The sequence below is a fragment of the Anabrus simplex genome, chromosome 1, assembly GCF_040414725.1.
Source record: "Anabrus simplex isolate iqAnaSimp1 chromosome 1, ASM4041472v1, whole genome shotgun sequence".
NCBI lineage: Eukaryota > Metazoa > Arthropoda > Insecta > Orthoptera > Tettigoniidae > Anabrus > Anabrus simplex.
Genome location: NC_090265.1, coordinates 589,296,307 through 589,320,963, shown reverse-complemented (window position 1 = coordinate 589,320,963; position 24,657 = coordinate 589,296,307). Strand labels below are relative to the sequence as shown.

Sequence of the window (24,657 nt, the reverse complement as noted above, 5' to 3'; positions counted from 1 at the left end):
TGAGGCAAGCTGCTAAACCCGGGCGACATAGTAGGTAAAGGTTTCAATGGCAAGGAAGTTAATTCAGCACGTACATTGTTCAACGATGTGCGGCGTTCAGACTCGTTGTCCAGTGGGGCAGGGATAGTTTGAGCAGCAACGGTTATCCTATTGACTTCTCCCTGAGGAGGCTCTTCCTCGTTACCTACATTCACCGTGGCGGGTTGATCAGTTTTGGGAGGAACTTCGCCGGTTAGCAATTGAGTGACCTTATTAGACAATTCAGAAATAGTTTCAAGGAGCGTATTAGCGTCCTTCCTCTGAACGTCATTCACCTTTAGAGACAACAGATCATTAACTCTATTTGCAAAGTGATACAGCCTGCCTTGCACACGCTTAATTTGATTAGGAGACGGATCGTTTTCATCAAAAAAGCTGACTACAGATGCTAGCCCAGTAATATTCTCGACGATCGTGGAAAGAGAGTCATCAATTTCTTTCTCTCCCAAATTGGGGATGGAAATGGGCAAATCAAGGGACTCTCTAAGCTTGTTAGTGTCTATTGCAACCGTGCCTCCAGATTGAACGTTTCTGATAGTTAACTCGTATATCAACTCCTCTTTGCGCAAGTAGTTAAGGAGGAGAACATCGCGAGGGCCGGGCATGATGACAGAACAATTTTGAAAAACTCAAAAAATTCCAGCAACTGAGAAAATTATTAGAGTTCGAATCAAAGCAATGTTTAGCCGTCAAAAGGGGCTAAATTGAGACCCATTCAACCACGCTCTGCTACCACTTGTTACGGAGATATCCGTGGTAGGTAGAGGTGAAAGAAGGTGCGGGTGTGAATGGGTTTCAAGCTACGAATTTAACGTGCAATGTAAAATTAATTTAAAATTTAACTAGGTTATATTTTCTTTTCAAAAACAAGAGATAACAATCATAACAGGTACAGAGTAGCAAAAAAGTAGGTACAATATTACTGGATTCGGGCTCAGTGCCCTTACTTCATAACTCTTGGGCAATCAGCCCCGCCTTACTCCAAAAAAAAAAAATTAGCCAAGGGGCAGAAAACCCCATTCATGCCCAGGAGCACTGGCTCCAAACATTACACATAAAGCCTGCACGAGGCATACAGAAACAAATTTCAAAGAACGATCCGCTCTCAAAATTGTAAGCCTATCACAAGGCCACACCAGACTCTACCTTCAAGCTGTCCTCTAAGGACGTATTCACAGGGGTAAAATACCCAACCTACGGAGGTCTATTACATGAAAAGAAGGTTGATTACATGACCTCTAAAATAACAATTTGAGAGGAGGCGATCTTGCACTCCTAATACACTTTGTTTTTAAAACCTAACCTGGCTCTGGGCCGCTAACGCAAGGGCTAATCCCATACTACAGAGGTGACTTAGAGAAGAACACTTTACATTACATAAACGAGGAATAGTTTGAGAAAATAAGTTCACCTCAAAACAAATGTGAGTGGGAGCTCGAGAGGGATAGCACTCTCTATCCCAATATGTAGCTTTACAAGAAAAAGATGAAAAGAGTAATTACATTTTAGGAAAAGGTTACATGATGGAAATGCTTCGAACCCGCCGCGAGTGTTAAACTGCCGACCTAGCAAGAAAAGAAGTTATTAATAGGCCATTACCTGGTGTTGAACGGCTGAAGAAGAAAGAGGCGCTTCCCGCCTCCTGCTATGTACTTAATACACTGAAAGATGGAACAGAAGTCGCCCGGAGACCCCAAAATCAGCAGTTTAAATACTCTCGCGGAAGTTTCTAGGCGTTAGGGGAATGAAAACACCCGCCCACAATGTTTTTATTGGATAGGACCCCGCAACAGATACAAGTTGGGGGAAGATACACCAGATTAGTCAGAAATTACTAAAAGAAATTCGGGATTGGATAAATCTAAAACAAGGGGAAAAAGAGGGGTATACAGCCAACTTAAACAATAACAGAAAGAAATTTAGCAAAGAACAAACATTTGAAATAAAAATTTCTTCAACAAAATAGTTCTTTGACTCCGCACTAGGTTGCACTATTGTTGATCTTCAGTAGTGTCCTCTAGAAGAGAAAGTTCACACTTCTTACTTCAAGCGAAACAAAAACACATCAAAAGTGACACAGTTCAAAAACTCAAAATTTTCCACGTGGTGACATCTTCTGAGAAAGTAGAGAATTAATAGAATAGATAAAGTTCAACCTTCCTCCAGAAGAGGAGTTTCAACTGGCGCAACTTTTAAATAAACGGTGTAGAGGTGTACCGCCCGGTACAATTATTATTATTATTGTGAGTTTCTCTCATCGGTTGACCGGCAGGCGCACCCAGCCTATTTGCGTCCCATGAACTTATCACTTCCTGTTACACAGCGCAGCGTCAGCACATTTGCAGTTCAGGTCCGTGCTTAGAACGTGTATTAAGTGTTGATCTGTTGCTCCAACTGTTCTCGAACTGTGAAGTGTTACTTCGGGGTATAATTCTCATAATACCCCCACATGTGTACATGGTAGATGAAAGGGTATTTATGTATGATAATTATGTGAAAAGTCTTGTAGAGAAGTCGTTAGGCGATTTGTAACACAATTTCCAGGTGTACGCCCTCCACATAGAGAGACTGCGTGGAAACTCATAACAGATTGAGAAGAACTGGTTCTTTACTCGATAAGAAGCAAAGTGTTAAAAAACATGTACGTAACAAGGAAAAAGTAAATGAAATCGCAGAAATATTAGAACATATACTTACAAAATCCCTAAGACAACTTGGTCAAGAAGCTGGAGTTTCAAAGAGCTCAGCATGGCGGCCTATGAAATGTTAAAATTGATACCATACAAGGTAACTGCAGTACAGGAACCGCATTCATGTGATCATGATAAGCAGGTACGTTTTTGTAATTGGATTTTGCAAAATGTTCATGATGAAATAATTGATCCACACTTAATACTTTTCTCTGACGAAGCAAGGTTCCATTTACATGGATATATATTGATGCAGAATAACAGATATTGGAGTACAGAAAACCCTCATTGTATAATGATACGAAATTTCTTTACATGACAAATGGATCAGAGTATGGTGTGCAGTGAATGGATTCAGAATTATAGGGCCTATCTTTTTTCAGGACACAATTAATGCATAAAGATACAGGGATAATATACTCAAACCATTTTTTGACAAAGTGACACTGACTGTTGAAGTGGATATTTTCAGAAGACTCTGCCATCGCGCATACAGCTAATGACACATTAAATGCTATTAGTACGGACTTATGGCCATCTTGGTCCCCAGATTTAACTGTTTGTGACTTTTATTTATGGGAGAGCTTAAAAAGTAAAGTGTATGCAAGAAACCCTCACACGTTGGACGAACTGAAAGAACATATCCAGAAAGAAATAGCCTCAATTACGGAAGATGAACTTATGCGTGTGAATCGGAGTTTTCTAAGACGATGCCAGAAATGTGTGGATGCAGGAGGAAAACATTTCAAACATCTCCTGTCATAAGGTACGAGCTTATTTTCTTAATTCTGAATTACTAATTTTTTGAATTCGTAATTTTAATTGTTATCTCATGTCATGCACAGATAAAGGGAGCAAAGTGCTGTCCTTGTTCCTATGTTGATGAGTCAACGGGAGGCAGATAAGTTGAGTGCACCTGCTGGCCAACTGATGAGAGAAACTCACAGTATTGTTATCATTATTCCAAACCACACTGCTTTGATGTGATCTCAATCAAATATCAGAATCTGTTGGTACTGACATCATCATCATCATCATCATCATTTTCATTTCCCCTTGTCCAGCTCCTGCCAGGTTGGGGTGTTGATGGTATATCATCACTCATTTTTAGGCTATTGTTATGACGGGGTCGCCACTCCCAAAGGCTGGTACTGGCATATTCAGAAATATTCATTGTGTGGCAGAGGAGGTGGAGGAGTCAATACCTGTTGCAATTGCTGACATCACCTTTGTATATCCACATAAGCACCATTGTGCTTGTGGTCCTGGTCAGGATGCTGGAAGTTTGTCACCACGCTGTCCAAGCATCTTCCAAACCTTGGTTGGGATATTATTAATGCTGATTACCTTTCCATTCTTCATCTTACCAATCAACAGTTGAACTTCTCATGTTGACAGCGGCAGAAGTGGTCCAGGGTTGTAAGAAGCACTTAGAATCAATAGATGGTGAACATCTCTTCACTGATTTTAGAGAAGTAATTGCTCCATCAACTCAGGATGGCATCCATCCCTTGAAGAATTTGATAGTTCTCATGTTTGATTATACTAATGACATGCTCAATATTCTGGATTGAGCATTAGTCAGAGATGGTGGCAAGATGAATAGTCTTGTTTGTCGTTTCAAATGTATCCAGTTGTACAATATTATAATTGCCATAGTACAGGACCTTTTCGCTGCAACAACCTGTTTCACAGGAATCTCTGTCAGTGAGTTGAGAGTGATAAGCGTGTCAAAAGCAGCTGCAAAATAGTTCTTGTGCTGATGTAGCTTCATTCCAATGCAGGTTGGACAAAGACGGTAGTGATCAAAACATCTAGAAGTATAAAGTATCTTGGCATGACACTTGATTTCAAACTTACATTCTGAGAACATATAAAACATGTGGTAGATAAGGCATAGTTGCACTAAGCAGATTAATAAGCAATGTACAAGGTCCAAAATCCAGCAAGAGATGACTTCGTATGTCGATAGTTCAATCAATTCTTCTATATGGTTTAGAAATTTGGCTGAGTCTTTGAAGTATGAAAAATACTAGTAAAGATTAGATGCAGTACAGCGGAGATCAGCTTTAAGAATTACAAGTGCATAATCGTATGGTATCCGAACCTGAGATCCTTACGGTAGCAGCAGTACTACCGATTGACTTACTTGCCTTAGAGTGACAGGAAGCCTGGCGTAGTCAAGGAAATGTGCCAAGAAGCTGGCTTACAGCAAATGAATGGAATGATGGCAGCAAAGATGGGAGGAAGATCCATGAGGGAAATGGACTAAGGTGCTGTTACCATGTTTAGCAAACTGGGTAGCATGGACACATGATGAAGTAATTATTACCTTATGCAGCTCTTGACAGGCCATAGATACATAAGAAACTTTCTGCATAGAATAAGCAGAGCGATCCATTATGTATTTATTGTAATGATGCTGATGATGTACTTCACACCTTTTATGTATGTGAGCGTCCGCCTCCGTAGAGTAACGGTTAGTGTTATTAGCTACCGTCCTCGGGGGCCTGGGTTCGATTCCCGGTACTGCCAGAAATTTAAGAATGGCAGGAGGGCTGGTATGTGGTTGAAATGGTACATGCAGCTCACCTCCAATGGGGGTGTACCTGAAAAGAGCTGCACCACCTCAGGATGAGGACACGAGTTTTGGTCCGACTCGTTGGCTGAATGGTCAGCGTACTGGCCTTCGGTTCAGAGGGTCCCGGGTTCGATTCCCGGCCGGGTCGGGGATTTTAACCTTCATTGGTTAATTCCAATGGCTCGGGGGCTGGGTGTTTGTGCTGTCCCCAACATCCCTGCAACTCACACACCACACATAACACTATCTCCACCACAATAACACGCAGTTACCTACACATAGCAGATGCCGCCCACCCTCATCGGAGGGTCTGCCTTACAAGGGCTGCACCCGGCTAGAAATAGCCACACGAAATTAATTATGTATGTGAGCATTGGTCTACATGAAGAAGATGTTTAGAAGTTGAGCAAGGAGACTGACACCAGAATCTATTGTCCTAGTGATGTTATAGAACCAGTCTCTCATGAAAGAATGTCAGTAATGATGGTTGGCAGGTGATCAGGTGACACTTGTTCACTTTGAGGGATATTTTGAAAATGTGCGTGGACTTCTCTCTCTCTCTCTCTCATCATTCATGTAAGCAGGCTGGAGAATAGAGCATGAGATTATTCAGGTAGTACGTGTTTTTGAGCCAATCTTCATAGCTAATAGCTGGTCAGTGATACAGCTAACTTCAACAATGCTGTTTTAAAGCTTTTAAGGCTACCACAACACCATTCTGATTCAATTTCCTACCATGATAGTAGGTCATGTATCCATCACTAATTTACTTGGCCTTTGATCAGACCATATGGTCTCTTATGCAGACACAATATCAGTATGCTGGATTTTTAAAATGGCGGCAAGTTTGTTGCTTCACCCTGTGAATGTCTTGATTTCAATGGTCACCAGTCATAGATTTGGGACTGACTTCTTTGACGTACACCATATTTGAGCAAGTTGCCCTTTTCCACTTCTCAAATTACTTGAGTAAGCTCAATGAGCATTGCCTATGGGGAACATTTCAGCATTTATCTTCACAGTCAATTTTCACAGTGACAAGGATTTAATCAGAAAGGCTAGAATTCTATAATACCAGGAAAGATGAAAGGAGCCTGGCATAAGTAATGGGAAACTATGTCAGACTCAGCTACCATTTCATTCTACCAAGTTGAGAGACTATGGAGAAAGAGAATAAATGAATAAATGAAAAATTATTTCCATAATAAAGAAAGTCTGTGAGATTTAGTATATATACGTAGATACTCCATATCATTGAATAATTAGCCGAGCCTAATTTTAGGGGAAATTAAAAAAAATTGGCTCTAATTTTGTGTTTTGTTTACAAGAAATTCATCTTGCATAATGATGTACACAAGAACCTCATTTATCTGGATTGGGACCGGAACTGATCCAGATTATCGAAAATCCGAATAATCTGGAAAAAGCAAATACAGTACGTGATATATAATCTATTAACATAAGTTGCACAGTAATGCCTTTTTTCAATTGTACAAAGAATATAAGAACACTTTCTTACATTTACAACTCTGTTTTATGCACTAAAGTAATGTGTAAGTTTCTTCTGTTTTACCTTTGTATATCGTTTGCGCTCAGCATGATCACGAAGACATTTTACTAACAACAGTTCTGCCGGTGTGGTTTCAGTCAAGAATTCTAAATAGGCTATCAGTTTGTCCAGCTGCATTGTTGCCTCTCCATGAGTCATTGTTTCTTCTGATAGAGTGCCAGTATCATTTTCAAATTCACCATCAATGAATTAGTAGTGCGTTTCATTCAGGACAGTGTGAGTTCAAATCCCACCTCGGTCATCCTGGGAATGGTTTTCCACGGTTTCCCATTCTCAATTCCAGGAAAATGCCAGGACGGTACCTTTGATAGACTGTGGTCGAATTACTTCCAATTCCTGTCCTTAACAATCCTTGGCGGAAAAGATATTAAAGAAGAGTCGACTCTGTAAAAGAAATACTGTACAAGTAAAAATTATTTTGATTACTTTTTGATCTGGATAAATCGGAGATCCAGATTAATGAGGGCCGGATAAACAGGGTTCTTGTGTACTTCAAAATAAAAAATAAATTTGTTTTAAGAAATTTGTTATTATCTTCACATGCTGTTGCAGAAGCACCTGGGACTCTGCTACACCTACAATAACAAAAGAAAATATAAATTATGTTTTTATCAATTTAATGCTAATATGTGCAATAAAATATTAAAGTTGATAATTGCATGCTCCCTTTCTCTATTCAACATCACTTTCATTGTCATCACTAGTGGAAGAATCGGATTTGTTGTCACCATCTTCTCATAGTGTTTTCTGCAGTTCCATCATGTAAATTTGTGATAGTTCATTTTAAATGTAACTTTAAAGCTTTTCATTGTCAAAAAGTTTGAAAAACTTTAAAGTTACATTAACTATGGCTTCCTAATTAACAGTTCATTTTTTAAAAGAATTTTCAACAAGTGGTTGCAAAATGGAGTCCCACGCACATTTTACCCCCTCACAAATCTGAGTCACATCCAGCTGTTTGATTTTTCCACTCTATGTGAACTTACAAAATTTCGTGTTTTTCATCAGCCATCCACTGCATGTATCACTGTTTCAGTACTGCTTTGAATGGACATTTTATACACACATCTAGAGGTTGGAATGATAATCACCAAATCACTTTTCCCTGGTTGCAACTTCTATCGGACTTCTCGAGTTGTGTGTCCGCAAAAGCTGTCCATGACTAACTTGTTATGTAAATTTAGTAGTACTCCTGGGTAGCATTGCCAAATATGTGTCACCCAGTCAACCACAAGGCCACTTTCCATCCACCCTTTTGGATTTGCTCTCACTAGTATGCCTTTCACTGATACTTTCAGAATGGTTTTTCTTTTAAATATCACTTAAGGTGGTAGCTTTTGTCCATTGCCAGTTAAACAAAACATGACCATATACCTTTGTTTTATATTACCACCCATCTGATCATTACTCTGGATTCCCCCTTCCTGTTTGCAGTGATGTTGAGCAGCATTTCAAAATATACCGGTGTTTGATTCATGTTACCAATTTGTGATAGAATATGTGAATATTCTTGGTGCAAATTTATTCTGTAGCAAAGAAAATTTACTATTTTTTCTTTCTAATCACCTGGAAGCTGCTGAACAATGATAGTTCTTCTCCAGAAACACAATTCATTGTGATTTTAAAAAATCATGTTAGCTAGCTTTGAAGCCCGTGGTCATTGCTAAAGCTTTCAGTTGGCTCATTTCACATGTAATTGTGTATCTGTATTGTCTCTTATCATCTACATAATCACACAGCCTTTTCTCAAGGTCTACAGTATATGCTTTGCTTTTTGGCAGTGAAATGCCTGGTGCTTACTAATTGTTTCTTGAAGTCACATTTTGTTTTTTCGCCAGTCATCAACACACCCCTCTCTGATATTTTACTTTCTTCCTGCTGCACAGTATCTAATGTTCTCTGCTTATTCAATAATGCCAAGCTTTTCTTTACCCATGAACAAGCGATAAGAAGGTCTTATAGTCATACTTAACACGTGGCTCACACTTCACTTCGAATGTGCTACCGATGTAGCACAGACTGAGGCTGGACTACACTATAATATAATGTGATCCATTGTTTGAGGCAAAGTGGTCCCAACCTTATTTCAAATAATGCACACACCCCCTGTTTTTGTTTGCCAAATTCCAGAAAAAATATGCGCATAGTATTCATGTATGTATAGAAAATGAAAATGAAAACCAACAACCTGTTTTCCAGTCTTTGACAGGGCCAGGGATGTGATGAATGAACCAGATATAGGCCATTATTACAATGGGGTCGCCACTCCCAAGGTGATATATTGATGACTGATAAATGATATGAAATGAGAATGGAGAGTGTTGCTGGAATGAAAGATGACAGGGAAAACCGGAGTACCTGGAGAAAAACCTGTCCCGCCTCCGCTTTGTCCAGCACAAATCTCACATGGAGTGACCGGGATTTGAACCACGGTATCCAGTGGTGAGAGGCCGACGTGCTGCCGTCTGAGGCACGGAGGCTCTTCTCATGTATGTATTATGTAAGATAAATTTGTGCCATGATTGTTCGGGACAGAGCAATGTGGAGACAAATACCTGCATCAGTGACCCTACATTAGTGGGATTATTTGTGCTGAAGAAAAAAGAAGAAGATGAAGAAGAAGAAGAAGAAGTAGAAGAAGAAGAAGAAGAAGAAGAAGAAGAAGAAGAAGAAGTTGATGATGATGATGATGATGATGATGATGATGATGATGATGATGATGATGATGATGATGATGATGATGATGATGATGATTACGACGACGATGATGATACATCTTTATGTATTTCTTGGCAAAGATGAAAACACTAACTTCTAACTTCCTTCATTAAGAAGAAACCATCTCCATGCAGGCCGTGAAGGTCCTTGGAGAAGTGGTGGGTAATAGCTTCCACTCTCTGTAACCTCAGCACTAAGTGGGATAGAGTGATAAGCTCAATTCCTTGTTATTTTTGTCACTGGGAATTAACGTGGTACTCATTTTTAGTGTAGGATGAATAAATCTCAGAGCCATGTGCCTCTCCAGGAGTGATAATCTTCTTTCTAAATTTTTTGACTTGCTGAAATAAATTGATCTCATGGCCTTCCAAGTGAACCGATCATGGCTTTACCACCTCGACTAGGCAGCTGCTGAATTCAATCAAGAAGTTGATAGAAATTAAATTTCCACTATGCATATTTGAATAATTTTGTTTTAGTTATAAGTTATTAAAATTTGGTCAGAGTTTTGAGTCTTTTAGGATCAGATTGCATGATTGGATCAGTGGCTTAGCTGCTGGCTTCCCACCCAGAAGGCTGATGTTTGAATCCTTGTTGATCCTGGGTTGAGATTTTCATCTCAGCAATCACATGGCATCAGGACGCTCAACCGGCCTTAAACTCCTGGCTAAAATCAAAATGAGCCTGGGTAGTTTCAGCGATACCAGAAATAGCTGCGATAAGCTGAAGAAAGTATTTCAGTCTTGAGACATCAGATTGATTAGTATTTCCTTCTGCTGTAAGATAAATCAGTCAATCAATCAATCAATCAATCAATCATGGAACATTTTAAATCCAGAGGAGGGTGAGGGGAAGGGTGGAGGATGTCTGTTCCCTTGAGGGTAGTCATATCCAGCACATCAATCAACTAGGTAGACTGATTTTCATTGTACCTTAGTGCTGCACTGAATACTCCTGCTACAAAGAGTCCTGGCAACCCCGGGTAATTCCCTGCAATATCCATCACGTAGTACGGGAGCAGCTGATCTTGTCTGGTGATGGCCTGAAACATAGTTGTATATTGTATAATTAGAATATCCTCTCTTATTGATAGTGAAATATACCTATTACATAATCTCTTCAAACTTACCTTTACAGAGGTAGGATCACAGTCATGGTAATAGGCATGAATAAGTAGCCCAGTGAAACAGCTGAGGGATTTACAAATGATCATTCCTATTGTGAAGATTATCATCGTCCTAAAACACAGTACATATTTAATAGGAAGATGTATGAAATATACCTAATGTCTAAGCTAAGCAATTCCAAAGAATGTTTCAAGACAGAAGCAGGGATATAATGTTCTTTTTTTTTTTTTTTTTTTTTAAAGGCAATTAAAATGGGTATTCCTTATATTTACATTTTTAGCTTGTGGTTAAACAATGTATTGGCTCAGATAGGTTTTCAGTGATAATAGAAGAGCAAATGTTTGGCTGGGGAAGGAGGTAGCCACAGTCTTAATTAATGAGAAACCACAGAAAACCATAATCAGGACTGCCAATGGTAGAGTTTGAACCCACCATCTCCTAAGTCCAAGCTCACAGTTACAGGACCTGTACCATGTTGTCAACTTACTCTGTCATGTGCATACATATATACATACATACATACATACATACATACATACATACATACATACATACATACATACATACATACATACATACATACATACATACATACATACATACATACATACATACTGTACCGGGAAATGATTGTGGGGTTTGAGCATGCGAAGGATCTCAGGTAGTGTCCGGTGTTTTTTGGAGCAGGTACAGAGACGGATAGTATCTCAGGGCGAATAATAGATGGTAATTCCTTTTTTTATAAAATTTATTAATAATAGCCACAGATATATCACCCTGCAATTGCAACTTAATTTGGTAGTTAAATTTGCCAAAATGTAAAAGAAAAGATTTATGTTATGATTTTCTTGACGTCTGTTTGCTCGAGAATTTCAAAAATAATTGTTGTTTTTCTATAGATCATGAATAGCCTACAGTCTTTCTAATTTTAAATGCAAACACACACAAATATTACTTAGCACCTTGGAAATTGTCAGTTCATCATTTATGGTGCTGACCTACAGTCTTTCTAATTTTGAAACAAAATAAACACACACTTGTCATGGAAAGTTCGATAAATTAAATGTTTGAACTCTTGCAGTATGTCTTTCAGTTTGTTTAAATTGAAAAAAAATGAAATGAATAAAGCACTTCAATTAATTAATGACTTAGAAAGGAATTTAGAGCAAAATATGAACCTCTTTTAACCAACGATGAAATTATGAATTAATATCCACACGCATCACTTGTAAGTAAGAACACTGTACTGAACAAAGTGCTTTGTAAAAAGTCAGTCAGTTGCGATTACTCACTCAGATTATGAGAAGATCTGCTTACTAATGTTGGAGATGTGCTGTACGGTGTCTGGAACATTCCGCGGAGTGCGGACGGAGACTCGAACTCAGCACCGGCGATGTTCAGTGAAGATACCACATTTATCTCCCTTGTAGACGTTCCTCGATGGGTACTGTAACTGAAGAAACCATGTAAATCCCTCGTTGGAAGCGACGTTTGATGTAGCAGGATCTCGTAGCACTTTTGCCAAGATTTCCGTGGTTCTTGGAAGTAATGTCGGAACACGGAAAGTTAAATTGGCACTATTGAAAATATTGCGGATATTAATATCACACACCGTCGTAATGCACAGTTCTATTTTTACACTGATTTTACGCGTAGAATTCACATTCACAGTCCATGCTGCAGAAAACACAATTTTTATATACACAGTTCATAAGCACTTGAAAACGTGATCTATCACAGTCTCTGATCGAATATTATTAACAGATTAAGGCAATTTTATGGTTATATTCACACCACACTAGTCTTTACTCCTTAATCTTATTGCAAAAGGTCCTTAATGTTCACTGGATTTCTCACAGTGGTGATCGAAAGATCGAGAAAGTGCACAAAAAAATAGTTAATTTTTGCCCTGTTCTGGGACGATTGTCAAGTAAATACAGTCTCACACAGTTCACTATAAGGGAAATATGTCTTAGAAGCGGTTTTAAATTATGATTTAAGTTTACCACACACACTGATTTATGATATTAGCACAGTTTAGACTTATGTGGAACTAGTAGAGTTCACGGTGTCGTATTTCAGTCAGTGAAATATTAGACACTTCAATTGTTATTTCCTATTGTAGCTTTGCCTTTATAACAAATTTGCAAGTATTATATCATGCTAATTCACCTTGAAAAACGTCTAGAATCTTACAGTCGTCGCTGCGCAGCAGAAACTTCACGTATGGTACGACTTCCTTTAACTATTACAACAGCGTTTGAGTACGGCCACTATTATGTCCTCGCGAATCGCGACGGAGCATACTTTCTACACACACTGTGCACACATGACTCTGTACACGGGACTGCACTATGGCCTTGGCCCAGTGGCCTATATATACACGTCAGGCGGGCAGCACTTGGAATCAGGTGATGAGGAGTGAGTATTTCTCTCAAACTTTAAATTGTCATATTTCAGAAACCACTGGACGGATTAACTACAAATTTTCAGGGTTTTACTTCCAGAACATTAGCTATAATTCGGCATTGGTCTCGTGTTAATTAGTCCAGGCGTTAAAATGTTCGTAAAAATATAATCGAGAAACTTCGGTAGGGGAAGTAGGCTTCAGGTGGCGGTGACGTCACTTGACCTTGCTGGACTCGCGTTCTCCCTTGTGTCGTGCAGTAGGTATGAGAACATTCTCTCACACAGCTGTTCATGCAGCGGAATTGAATTGTAGGCTAGAAAATAAAGTTTATAATTTATATGTGCCAGGGCCTATGCCTTCCTGGTACAATACATACATACATACATACATACATTTTCATACAGAGCAAGTGGCTCTGTGGTTTGGTTAACATAGCTATCAGCTTGCATTCGGGAGAAAGTGGGTTCGAACCCCACTGTTGGCAGCCTTGAGGATGGTTTTCTGTGGTTTCCCATATTCACACTGGGCAAATGCTGGGGGCTGTACCTTAATTAAGGTCATGGTCACTTTCTTCCCATTCCTAGCCCTCTCCTATCCCATCATTGCCATAAAACCTATCTGTGTCAGTGCGACGTCAAGCAGATTGTAAAAACAAAATATACTGTATTTTAATTAAAGGCTGCTACATCCTTAGTTGTTCAATCTGGAAGTCTCTGAAATTATAGAAGTCAGATGAAAATGAATACAAATGAAATTATAAATGTTCTTTTGTATGAATTAACTTTCAAATTTTTTATGATAAACTGGTTGGCTGCTCAGTACAAGTTGTAAGGTTGCATTTCGGAAATAATGACTTCAAACTCAATGGTGTATACTGAGGGCTACCAAGGCTACCGGTGAAGCCCAAATCTCAAATGAGAACGATGGAAATCTAAAGCAAATTCTAATGTAAGCATGTGACACATTGTTCCATTTACAACACTTGAAAGGACTGAGAAAAATCTTGGCATGTATTTCTGAGAGCAAGGCATCGGAGACTGATTTTGCAGTCCGAGTGCTGTGTCTCTCTCCCCTCAATTCAGCTCGTACGGCTTGCTGTTGAATGTCTGATAGGTGCGGGGATCAGGGAGATAGGTGTACTAGGCTTCGCTCCATCGGATCGCCACTGCTAACGAACAACCATGCGTTACTCATTGTATATACTTCCTCACCTCATACTTCTGTCTTAATTATACGATAACAGAGTGCTGGCATTTCACTCCCATTTACTTCTACATCCTTGTAGGAAGACATTGCAGGGCTGCTGTTATAGGAGTAATATTGTTTTCATTTTTATACATTAGGTATGCTAAAATGAAATGCAATCTTTCAGATTTAGTATTCTCTTTTGTTGGTTGGAATTAGAACCCATGGTCTTAGGTTGGACACCACCACTGATCTCTCGAGGAAGCTAATAAGCCAGTGAACAATAGGTACGACTGCTGGTAATGCTGTAAAATCCAAAATTTTTATTTAATAATAATAATAATAATAATAATAATAATAATAATAATAATAATAATAATAATAATAATAATAATAATAATAATAATAATAATAATAATAATAATAATAATAATAATAATATACATGGCATATGTATAGGCTTGGTGGTGTCTTAATGAGGATGAAATGAATGGCGAAGACATCATAACTACCCAGTCTCCAAGCCACGGCAATTAACAGTATGAGGGGTTTGATCTGAGAATTGAAATGGGGCTATCACACCAAAGACAATTATTCTATCTATTTAGCCACAATGCCAGACTTTAATCTGCTAAACCTTAGGCTACCTTCTCCACTGATCAGGTGTTGATTATTGACAGTAGCAGAGGCCAGGTTAGTAGCTTGTGGAGCAGCCTTGACAACAGCAGGCTACTCCGTTGGCTATTGGCTGCAGCTCAAAATGCTTAAGGCTCAATTTTCACTAAACCACCTACCAAAAAGGGATAACCTAAATCTAGTGGTAGCCCACATCTTGCTCCCAGCATACACCACTATTCAAACCCACCATCAGCAGCCAGGAAGATTCTTTTCCATGGTTTCCCATTTTCAAAACAGGTCATTCCACTACTTCTTTCAGGCTTTCCATCTCTAAATGCTGCCAAAGACCTACTTGTTGATGTGCTGGGCTGAGTGGTTTAGACGGTTGAGGCGCTAGCCTTCTGACCCCAACTTGGCAGGTTTGATCCTAGCTCAGTCCGATGGTTATTTGAAGGTGCTCAAATACATCAGCCTCATGTCGGTAGATTTATTGGCATGTAAAATAACTCGGCATCTCCAAAAACCGCAAAAGTATTTAGTGGGACGTAAAGCAAATAATAATATTATTACTTGTTAATGTAAGGTTAAGCGTCTAGTGAGAAGAAGTTTTTAGTGCATAATGATTCATAAATTGATGTATCAATTGTAGAGTCTAAGCATATAAATAACAGCCAGAAGGAAATACAAGGATCCATGAAGATGTTAAGGCAGAAGACAGGCAGAATGTTGTGAAGCTTATCTATAACTGACATACTTCTACTGTGCCAGAACATTCTGATTAGACTGGGGGAGGGGTCTCACCATGGGACACCACTATCACAAGCTGGTGAAAAGATATTCATGGAAACGTTTGAAAATATCAGGTGTATGCATAAGTCTTTTCTGGTTTCACTAAGAGATGGCACCAGCAAACAGTACATAGCATATGAATTTGACATATACGTCAGTTTGCTCATCTGACATTAACATACCAACACAGACAAGTTGAGTCTGCCAAACACTAGCGTCTGTGTTGTATCGTTCAGTGATCATGTTGATGTTTCTGCCTGAAAAAGAACATTTGCAGCAAGCATTTCTTTTCTTATTTAATCAAAAGAAAAAGGCTATAGAAAGTCATCATTTGCTGGTATAAACATATGGCGAACACGCTCCATCGATTAGAACACATAAGACATGGTTTCGACAATTTAAACGTAGCGATTTCGGTGTGAAAGACAGTGCGCGCTCTGGTATGGTATTGTGTATTATGAACTCTTGAAGCCCAGTGAAACCATGAATGCACAACGCTATCACCAACAAGTTATTAATTTAAGTCACATATTGAACGAAAGATGAACGGAATGGGTCAGAAGATGTGGCAAAGTGAAAGACGCCTTGAAATCGCTTGGATGGGACATCCTTCGGCACCCGCTGTACTTCCCTGACCTGACGCCATCTGACTATCACCTCTTCACATCAATGGGGCACATGCTCGCAGAGTAGCCCTTCAGTAATTTCGAGAAAGTTGGAAAATGGCTCAAAAATTGGTTTGTCGCGAAAGGCAAGCAGATTTTCTGGCATGGTATTCATAACTTACCTGAAGGATGGGCAAAGTGTGTAGAAGCTGATGGCCAATATTTTGAATAAACACAAAAATGAATCTCCCTTGAAAATTACGTGTTTTATTTACCACAAAAACCAGCAAAAACTTATGCATACACCTGTTAGTTCTATAGAGACATCTAAACTGAAATCTCTATACTGGTACTGCTAAGCTGATAACATGTGAGCAATATAGCTACTTGGAATGGAGACTCCATTCATGCTAAGAAAAAAATCACTATGGAACTTGAGAAAAGTAAACAGCTGCCTTTTATGTGCACTAACACACCATAAAGAAGAGTGATGGAATGCTAAGTTATGTACTGCAAACCTTTCCTTACTTTTTAGCACAAGAAACTTAAAGAGATGAAATAAAATGATGCCGGCACTTACAGATGTACAGTAGAAGCACTGTGAACTATGCTGAACTATGGTGTTTAAGGAGAAGTCATTCAATATTTTCTTTTCATGGAACAGTGATAAAACACTCATTTAATAATTTGAAGATTGAGAGTTTTTATTGTGCTCTATCATTCTTTAGTGATATAAATATTAGGTTTGGAACAATACAGATGCACAATATTAGTATTAGTTCTTCTTCTTACATTATTACATTATATTATCCTGTAATGAAATAAAGTGATGCATGAGCCTGCAGATGTTGCAGTAGAGCACTGTGAACTATGGTAAACTGGCTTGCTACCCCTAGAGAGGGGAGCTAGTGAGATGATTAGTATTTTAGCTTTGCTGCTGGCTATCCATCCAGATGAACAAGGTTGGAATCCTGGCAGATTCAGGAGAAGGATTATCATTTGAAAAAATCATGTGACATCAGGAAGGGCATCTGGTATTAAATCCTATACCAAAAACCCACAATAAGCTAGGTTGAATGGCTCAGACAATACAGCACTGCCCTTCTGAGCAGGTTCAATCTGGCTCAGTCCACTGATATTTGTAGGTGATCAAATACCAGCCTTATGTCAGTAGATTTACCAGCACATAAAATAACACCTGTGGAACAAAATTCCAGCCCATTGGCATCTCCAGAAAACTATAAAACTAGTTAGTTGGAAATAAAACTAATATTATTATAAAACCTAAAATGATCCATGGTAGCTGTAATGTCTTCAAAAATACCTTAGCTGAAAAAAAAAGTTTCTATTGGTTGATCAAATATGAATGAGACATTTAGAAAAACCTCTTCATTATATTATTATATATTAAAACAAACTCAAAACTTTTCTTCTAGATGGCCTCCATTAAATTCTACACATTTTTCCATCACACTTGACAGTTGACAGGTTTGTTGGACAGCACGTGGCCAGTTGCACATGGAATCTTGAACCTTTTGTCATTGGATATATTTTCATTCAAGTCATTTTCAGGGATCCAAATAATGGTAGTCACATGGTGACAAATATGGAGTATAAGGTGGTGATCCAGTGCTGTCCAGTGCATTTCCTCCAGTTTGGCTTTTATGGCAGCAGCAGCAGTGTGGAGCCTAACATGACACTGCAGATCTGAATTTTGCATTTTTTCAATTGTCTACACTCTTCCATACCATATATCACTAGATGCACTAATTTCTCACTTATCATTGTAAAGGTTTTGAACTTTCAGAATGCAGCATAATGCTGGTTCTGGGGTGACATGTGTGAGAGACGCTAGAAGTTATTGCCCGATCTTCACAAAAGAACTTGTTCCGCATATTTACTTGAGGCTTTGTTAGTATATCAGTACTGCACTGTGCACACAATCTACACTAGAGTTCTCCTATGAGATAACTTTATAAAGGGTAGTATACAAAAATTCACATGTTAATATAAGAAAGTTTTTTTTCTGATATGAATGTTGATTTTTTAGATAATATCTGCATATTTTTCTTATTATTTCATTGTTCTGTCTTTTCTTTTCTTTTTTCTTGTTTTCAGTTTTCCATTTTTTTAATCCTTCACCAAATGAAGCATAAGATATATCGGGCTAGAGATACATTCAAGAATAGAGGTTAACAATGCAGGAATTACGTGACACCCGTAAAAGATTCCTAATCTAGTCGTGCATAGTGCATTACTGTGAGTCATTGAGATATGAGAACCAAGCTCGATAGCTGCAGTCGCTTAAGTGCGGCCAGTATCCAGTAATCGGGAGATAGTGGGTTCGAGCCCCACTGTCGGCAGCCCTGAAGATGGATTTCCATGGTTTCCCATTTTCACACCAGGCAAATGCCGGGGCTGTACCTTAATTAAGGCCACGGCTGCTTCATTCCACTTCCTAGGCCCTTCCTATCCCATCGTCGCCATAAGACATATCTGTGTCGGTGTGACGTAAAGCAAGTAGCAAATTTAAAAAAATGAGATATGAGGTTATTGTCCATTTCTTGATATCATTCATATTCAATCTACTTTTGTATAGGCTATAACTTACTGTTTAGAGGTGTGCTAATAAGACATTAAGACCAGTGGTACCGGTACTCATTGTAATTGAAGTCATTACCACACTTGTGTGATTAAAATATAACAGAGTTTAACTCACCATCGTGCAGCAGATAAACTTGGAACTGCAAGGAACCTCTGCACCATAGACTGGTTTGTACCACAGCTTGCCAGCCAGGTAAAGGTAGTACCAACCACAGTAGTCAAAAATGTAAGTCGCGAAAATGGGCTTGGATCCATGCTGTCGGAAAGACATTTTACAGTGAGATATTTAGGGCATGTAATATCTAAATTTCCACAGTAGAACCATGCTGAACTAAACTTAGTATAAATAAAATCCCACTGAAGCAAAGTTGTTGTAGGAAGTGTGTTGGATGAGGGAGGTGGGTGGAAGGATGTGAAAAATGGAGGAGATGGGAGGGAGTTTGGCCTGTGGATTAAGACTGAAACAGCTGTGGTAGAATGTGAGAAACTAAACATCATTACCTTTACTCAAAACTGAAACTGTACATCAGTTTAATAGATGTAGGAGTATTAGAAAGGCTTGTTCTCAAGCTGGCAGGTTAAATCACCACTGAAATTTGGCATCTGAGGGTGTTTAAAAACTATCATTGTCTTTGACTTCTGGTACATTAAAGAACTCTAGTAGGACAAAATTTTAAAACTCTATTGTTCATTAGCAACTATAGTAATAAAGGGGACATTAAACAAAACATTATCATTATATTGCATTTTAGCCTTTTGAATAGTTCTTGTAATCAAAGTAACAATCTTGTACCAAGTGAATGACTATGCAGTTTGGGTCACGTAGCTGTCAGCTCGCATTTGACAGATAGTGGATCAAACCCTACTATTGACAGCCCTGTAGATGGTTTTCCGTGGTTTCCCATTTTTTACACCAGGCAAATGCTGGGGTGGTACCTTAATTAAGGCCATGGCCACTTCTTTCTCATTCCTGGCACCTTCCTATCCCATCGTTGCCATAAGAGCTATCTATGCCAGGGTGACAAAGCAAATTGTAAAAAAAAAAAAAAAACCAGCAATCATGCAGTGAGAGTTCATGTTTTAAGTGTAGAAAGTGGTCACTCAGAGCAAAATATGTTAATACAGTGAGTGATCAGATTAAGTGAATTAGCTTTGTTTATATTAACAAACTTCTCACAAGTTGGAAGTGATAGCTGGGTGATCTGTCTTTTATTGGCTCATGATCTTCTGATTGTCCATATTTGATTTGAGGCTATTAAGTGCTTTGAAAACTTTGGGTAACATTTCTTCAAATCTGTTGGCAGATTGGCAGAGGAAATGAATTCCTTGTATACAATATCCTTGCTATCATAGAAAAAGACACTGACTTGTTTCCTTTTCTTTATATGTATTGCACCCTTATTAGATCATATCTAAAGCCCGATCAATAATTTAGTGCGTAATACCTGTGGTTACCTTATTTTATTTTATTCTTTTATTTCAATCTTGTTTTATCCTTGCCTGTGATAGCCAGCTGACTGACTGTCAACTTTCCAATGTTAAAATCATGTCTTTGCTATTGTTCTTTCAAGTGTCATCCTAATTAATGTCCGGCTCCATGGCTAAATGGTTAGCGTGCTGGCCTTTGGCTCCAGGGGTCCTGGGTTCGATTCCCGGCAGGGTCGGGAATTTTAACCTTAATTGGTTAATTTCGCTGACACAGGGGCTGGGTTTATGTGTCGTCTTCATCATCATTTCATCCTCATCACGACGCGCAGGTCGCCTACGGGAGTCAAATCAAAAGACCTGCATCTGGCGAGCCGAACTTGTCCTCGGACACTCCCGGCACTAAAAGCCATACGCCATTTCATTTTTTTTTCATCCTAGTTAATCAGTACTAGTCTGTGGCATAGCCTTTCTAATTTACTCCATGTATTTATTCACCTATGACAAAAAAATATTAACTAACAGCCATGGTATAGTGCAACTTGACTGTGCTAAAATAAATCCATTGCTACACATATAATGAATTTCAGTAATACCAATAATATAATTGGTCTGTTATTGGACATTATAAATATTCCAGCTAACTCATTCCTGGTTGCCAGCATTTTGCCCCGGTGTGCTGAGTTGGGCTCATCAGTTGGTAAATAGCACAACTACCAAGACGCATGTCTAGTGCATACCATGTAGGCCGTGCATAGGCTACTTGGAGCCACCGGCAGTGCCAATACACTATGAGAGACTTTGTCTCATTTTCAAAAACTGATGGCTACCTGGCCATCGGATGATATAGATGTTGTTGGGGTGAAATGCTGGCAACCAGGAATGAGTTAGCTGGAGAATTTATAATGTCCAATAGTGGACCAATTATATTGGTGTTATAAACTTATTAATTTGGGACAACTATTTCAGGTTCCCTATGGGAATCAACATCTATATTAATTTCAGTGTCATGTTCAAGTGAATATTCTGTTTGGCTCCTTGGCTGAATGGCCAGCACAGCAGCCTTTAGTTCATGAAGCCTTGGGTTTGATTCCCAGCCAGGTCGAGGATTTTAACTGTGTATAGTTAGTTCCTCTAGCCTGGGGTTGGATGTTTTTTGTTTGTCCTAATACACATCGTCATTTACATACAACACATCACACTCAGTAGCGGCACTAAGGAGCTACCCCCACCCGCAATAATTGAAAATGGGATCCTCGTTTCCTGATAAGGAAAGTTCATAGTACAAGCTTGTATGTTATTAAAATGAACAACAACAATGCAACAATAATAATAATTATTATTATTATTACATAATTTATTTTTCAAATCTGGAAGAATTAAAAATAATACGCGTATATGGTTCAAACACTCACACACACAAGAAATACTATTCCAATTATAGTAACCAAAACACACTGACGATTTTAAGAAATAATCTCATCCCTAGGACTAAATAATTTACAACTGAAGCATGCACTATAGGCCTACTTAGCTACACTAACTGCTGAGAGTTATAAACAGGCTCGAATCTTCAGTATTTAGAGTTTAGATAAGGAGGATGTCTTTGTTATCACATCTTCGCTGACTGCTGGGTTCTCAGAACTGGCTTAATTACTTCAAAAGCCTTGTTGATTGTTGTGAGTGGCAGCAAGGGATATTTATTATTTGAACAGCCCCATTCTTTTAGAAATAATTGCCGTATTCCTACTGATGAAAGGAGCTCTGCACTACGATGGCCTAAGTTTGGAATAACCCTCTTTAATACAAATAATACTGTGATGTGTGCTGTAGCTCTATCAATATGTAAAGTCACTCTTCAGCTACTGAATTAAGGAACAGTTATGGGCCCGTCACAACCCATGGTCCAACCGCGGGGTCTCGGGGTCCTTATCGCCGCCACTGATCACACTACAATCCATTACAGAAACATGCAGTAGTGAATACATCCCTCCAACATAAGGTTGTTGTCAGGAAAGGCATCTATGCGTAAAATTTGGGCTAAATCCATACAAAATGCCATACCGGGTAATTCAGAAAAGGCTGGGAAGATGATGTTCAAGTGAATATTCAAAGCACTGTGATATAGCTATTTTGCAAAAACAGTAGATGACGACTTATGAAGGTAACATTCTTAATAAGAGGAAGTAGTTTTTCTCTTGTGCATCTGATTAAATCTATATAAGCAGAACATGTGTTCTCATTCTCATTCATTTACTGTTCATCAGCTTTTAAGTGGAACAGCTTTCACTAAGATATTTTGTAAACTTTCAGATAAATCTACAAGATCCTGCATTCAGTACCCAAGGGATCAAGAAAGAAGAGAACTTCAAGTGACAATCAATCATCTCCTTGTTGGATCAGTTCCTGATTGCTGATATAAAATGGATATTGTTGTGTATTATGAGAACAAGACACAGGGAGATTTCAAGTTTACCAGGCACAGCCTACTCATGTAATCTTCATGCGACCTGTTGAGTACCAAAAAATCACATTTATCTTTTTCCTTTATTTCTAAGTAAAGTAGATATTGTTGTAATCAAAACTCTATTTTTGTAGAGTAGTTCAAGTAGATTTGGTTTCTTTCATGCATGCTGTTGCTGCAATTTGACTGGATCACATGTTTTAATTTTGTTATCCAGGCTTTTTTTTTTTTGTAATAGCTATGTGTTAGAAAGTGTCTTCAGTTAAGTTTAGAATATTTTGCAGATTTAATAACATGAAACTCAATCATCACTTATTCCCTATATAACTTCATTCTTAATTTATTATTGTAGGAGTGCACTTCAACAGTTATAATCAAACAAAAGGATGGCAGTATTGCATACAATCCTTTAAAGAATCATGCTTTTCTTTGTGACATGAGCTGTTTGGAATAATTTATCTTATGACTTATATCCCTATTGGGCCTGGGAGATGACCTGGGGGAGTCTCTACAAACACCTTGAGACTCTGGCAAAAAAAATGGGGGTGATATGCAATTATAAGAAATCAGCAAGAGTCCTCTTAGCCTCTGTCACCTCAATTCTCCAACTTCCTACCTACACGTGGTGCCCCTGTTAAGCTGAGCAACTTCGTGAAAGGTTGGGTAACCAACCCCAGTGGGAAACTGAGTCGGTGAGCAGACAGGTTTTGGAGGTCAGCGGAAGGCAACGGGAAACCACCACTGAAATCGTCCCAAGAAGTTCATGGCGATGGATCTCTGTATAAAAGACTCCGGAGGTAAAACTTCCCCTCAATCGGATCTCTGGGAGGGGAATACGTCGAGGTTTTCTAATAGAGATGAAGGAAGGATGAGTAAAAGACCTAGAAAAAGTAAACAGATTTTGAGGATAGGTACATGGAATGTACTAACTTTATTACAGCAAGGAAAATTGGAAAATGCTAAACAAGAAATGGCTAAAAACAAACTTGACATACTAGGCATGAGTGAAGTGAGATGGGGAGGTAGCGGAGAACTGGATAGTGGAGGTATACACTATATTACTCAGATGCTGAGCGTAGTGGACAACATGGAGTAGGAATACTAATTAAGAAAGATATAAAGCCAAAAGTGTTGAAGATAGAATATGTAAATGAGAGAATAATTATGCTAAGATTGAAAGGTGATCAGAAAGATTTAGTAATAATTCAAGTTTATATGCCAACCAGTCAACACCCAGAAGAGGAGGTAGAGGAATGTTATGACCAAACAGAAGAGATTAGTGGAAGAGAAATTAAGAAAGTATGTTTGGTGATAATGGGAGATTGGAATGCCATTGTTGGAGAAGGACGTGAAGACAAAATAGCTGAGAAATATGGGCTCGTAGTTAGTAATGACAGAGGCCAGATGTTAGTTGACTTCTGTAAAAGAAACAACATTGTTATTGGCAATACATTGTTTGAAAATAGTAAAAGGTGGAGGTATACTTCGACATCCAGTATTAATAATGAAAGGTACCAAATAGACTATATTACGATACAACAAAGATATAGGAATGGCTTAAAAAATGCAAAATGTTACCCAGGAGCAGACATATGTTCTGATCACAACCTAGTTGTTGCAGAACTGTACATTAAATTAAAAAGAGTTAAGATAAGTAAGAGCAATGAAATGATATGCCTTGAAAATTTGAAAGAAAACAAAAATGTTGTGGAGTTAGAAGAGAGGCTTGTTGAAAGATTATAAACTGAGAATGAGGCTAACTGTGTTAATGAAAAATGGGAGAGATTTAGAAACAATCTTAAAGAAACAGCAAAAGAAGTTCTAGGAACAAA

The 24,657-nt window shown here is 38.6% G+C and overlaps 1 protein-coding gene across 1 annotated transcript in view; it reads right to left on the bottom strand.

Moving 5' to 3' along the window:
• Positions 1–24,657, bottom strand: part of LOC136857165 (sodium-coupled monocarboxylate transporter 1) — a 116,280-nt gene that overhangs the window by 38,839 nt on the left and 52,784 nt on the right. The window contains exons 8-10 of the mRNA XM_067135596.2: positions 19,052–19,192; positions 10,728–10,836; positions 10,531–10,640 (exon numbers count right to left, since the gene is read on the bottom strand). Of these exons, the coding sequence (XP_066991697.2) occupies positions 10,531–10,640; positions 10,728–10,836; positions 19,052–19,192 (360 nt within the window). The remainder of the gene's footprint in view (positions 1–10,530; positions 10,641–10,727; positions 10,837–19,051; positions 19,193–24,657) is intronic.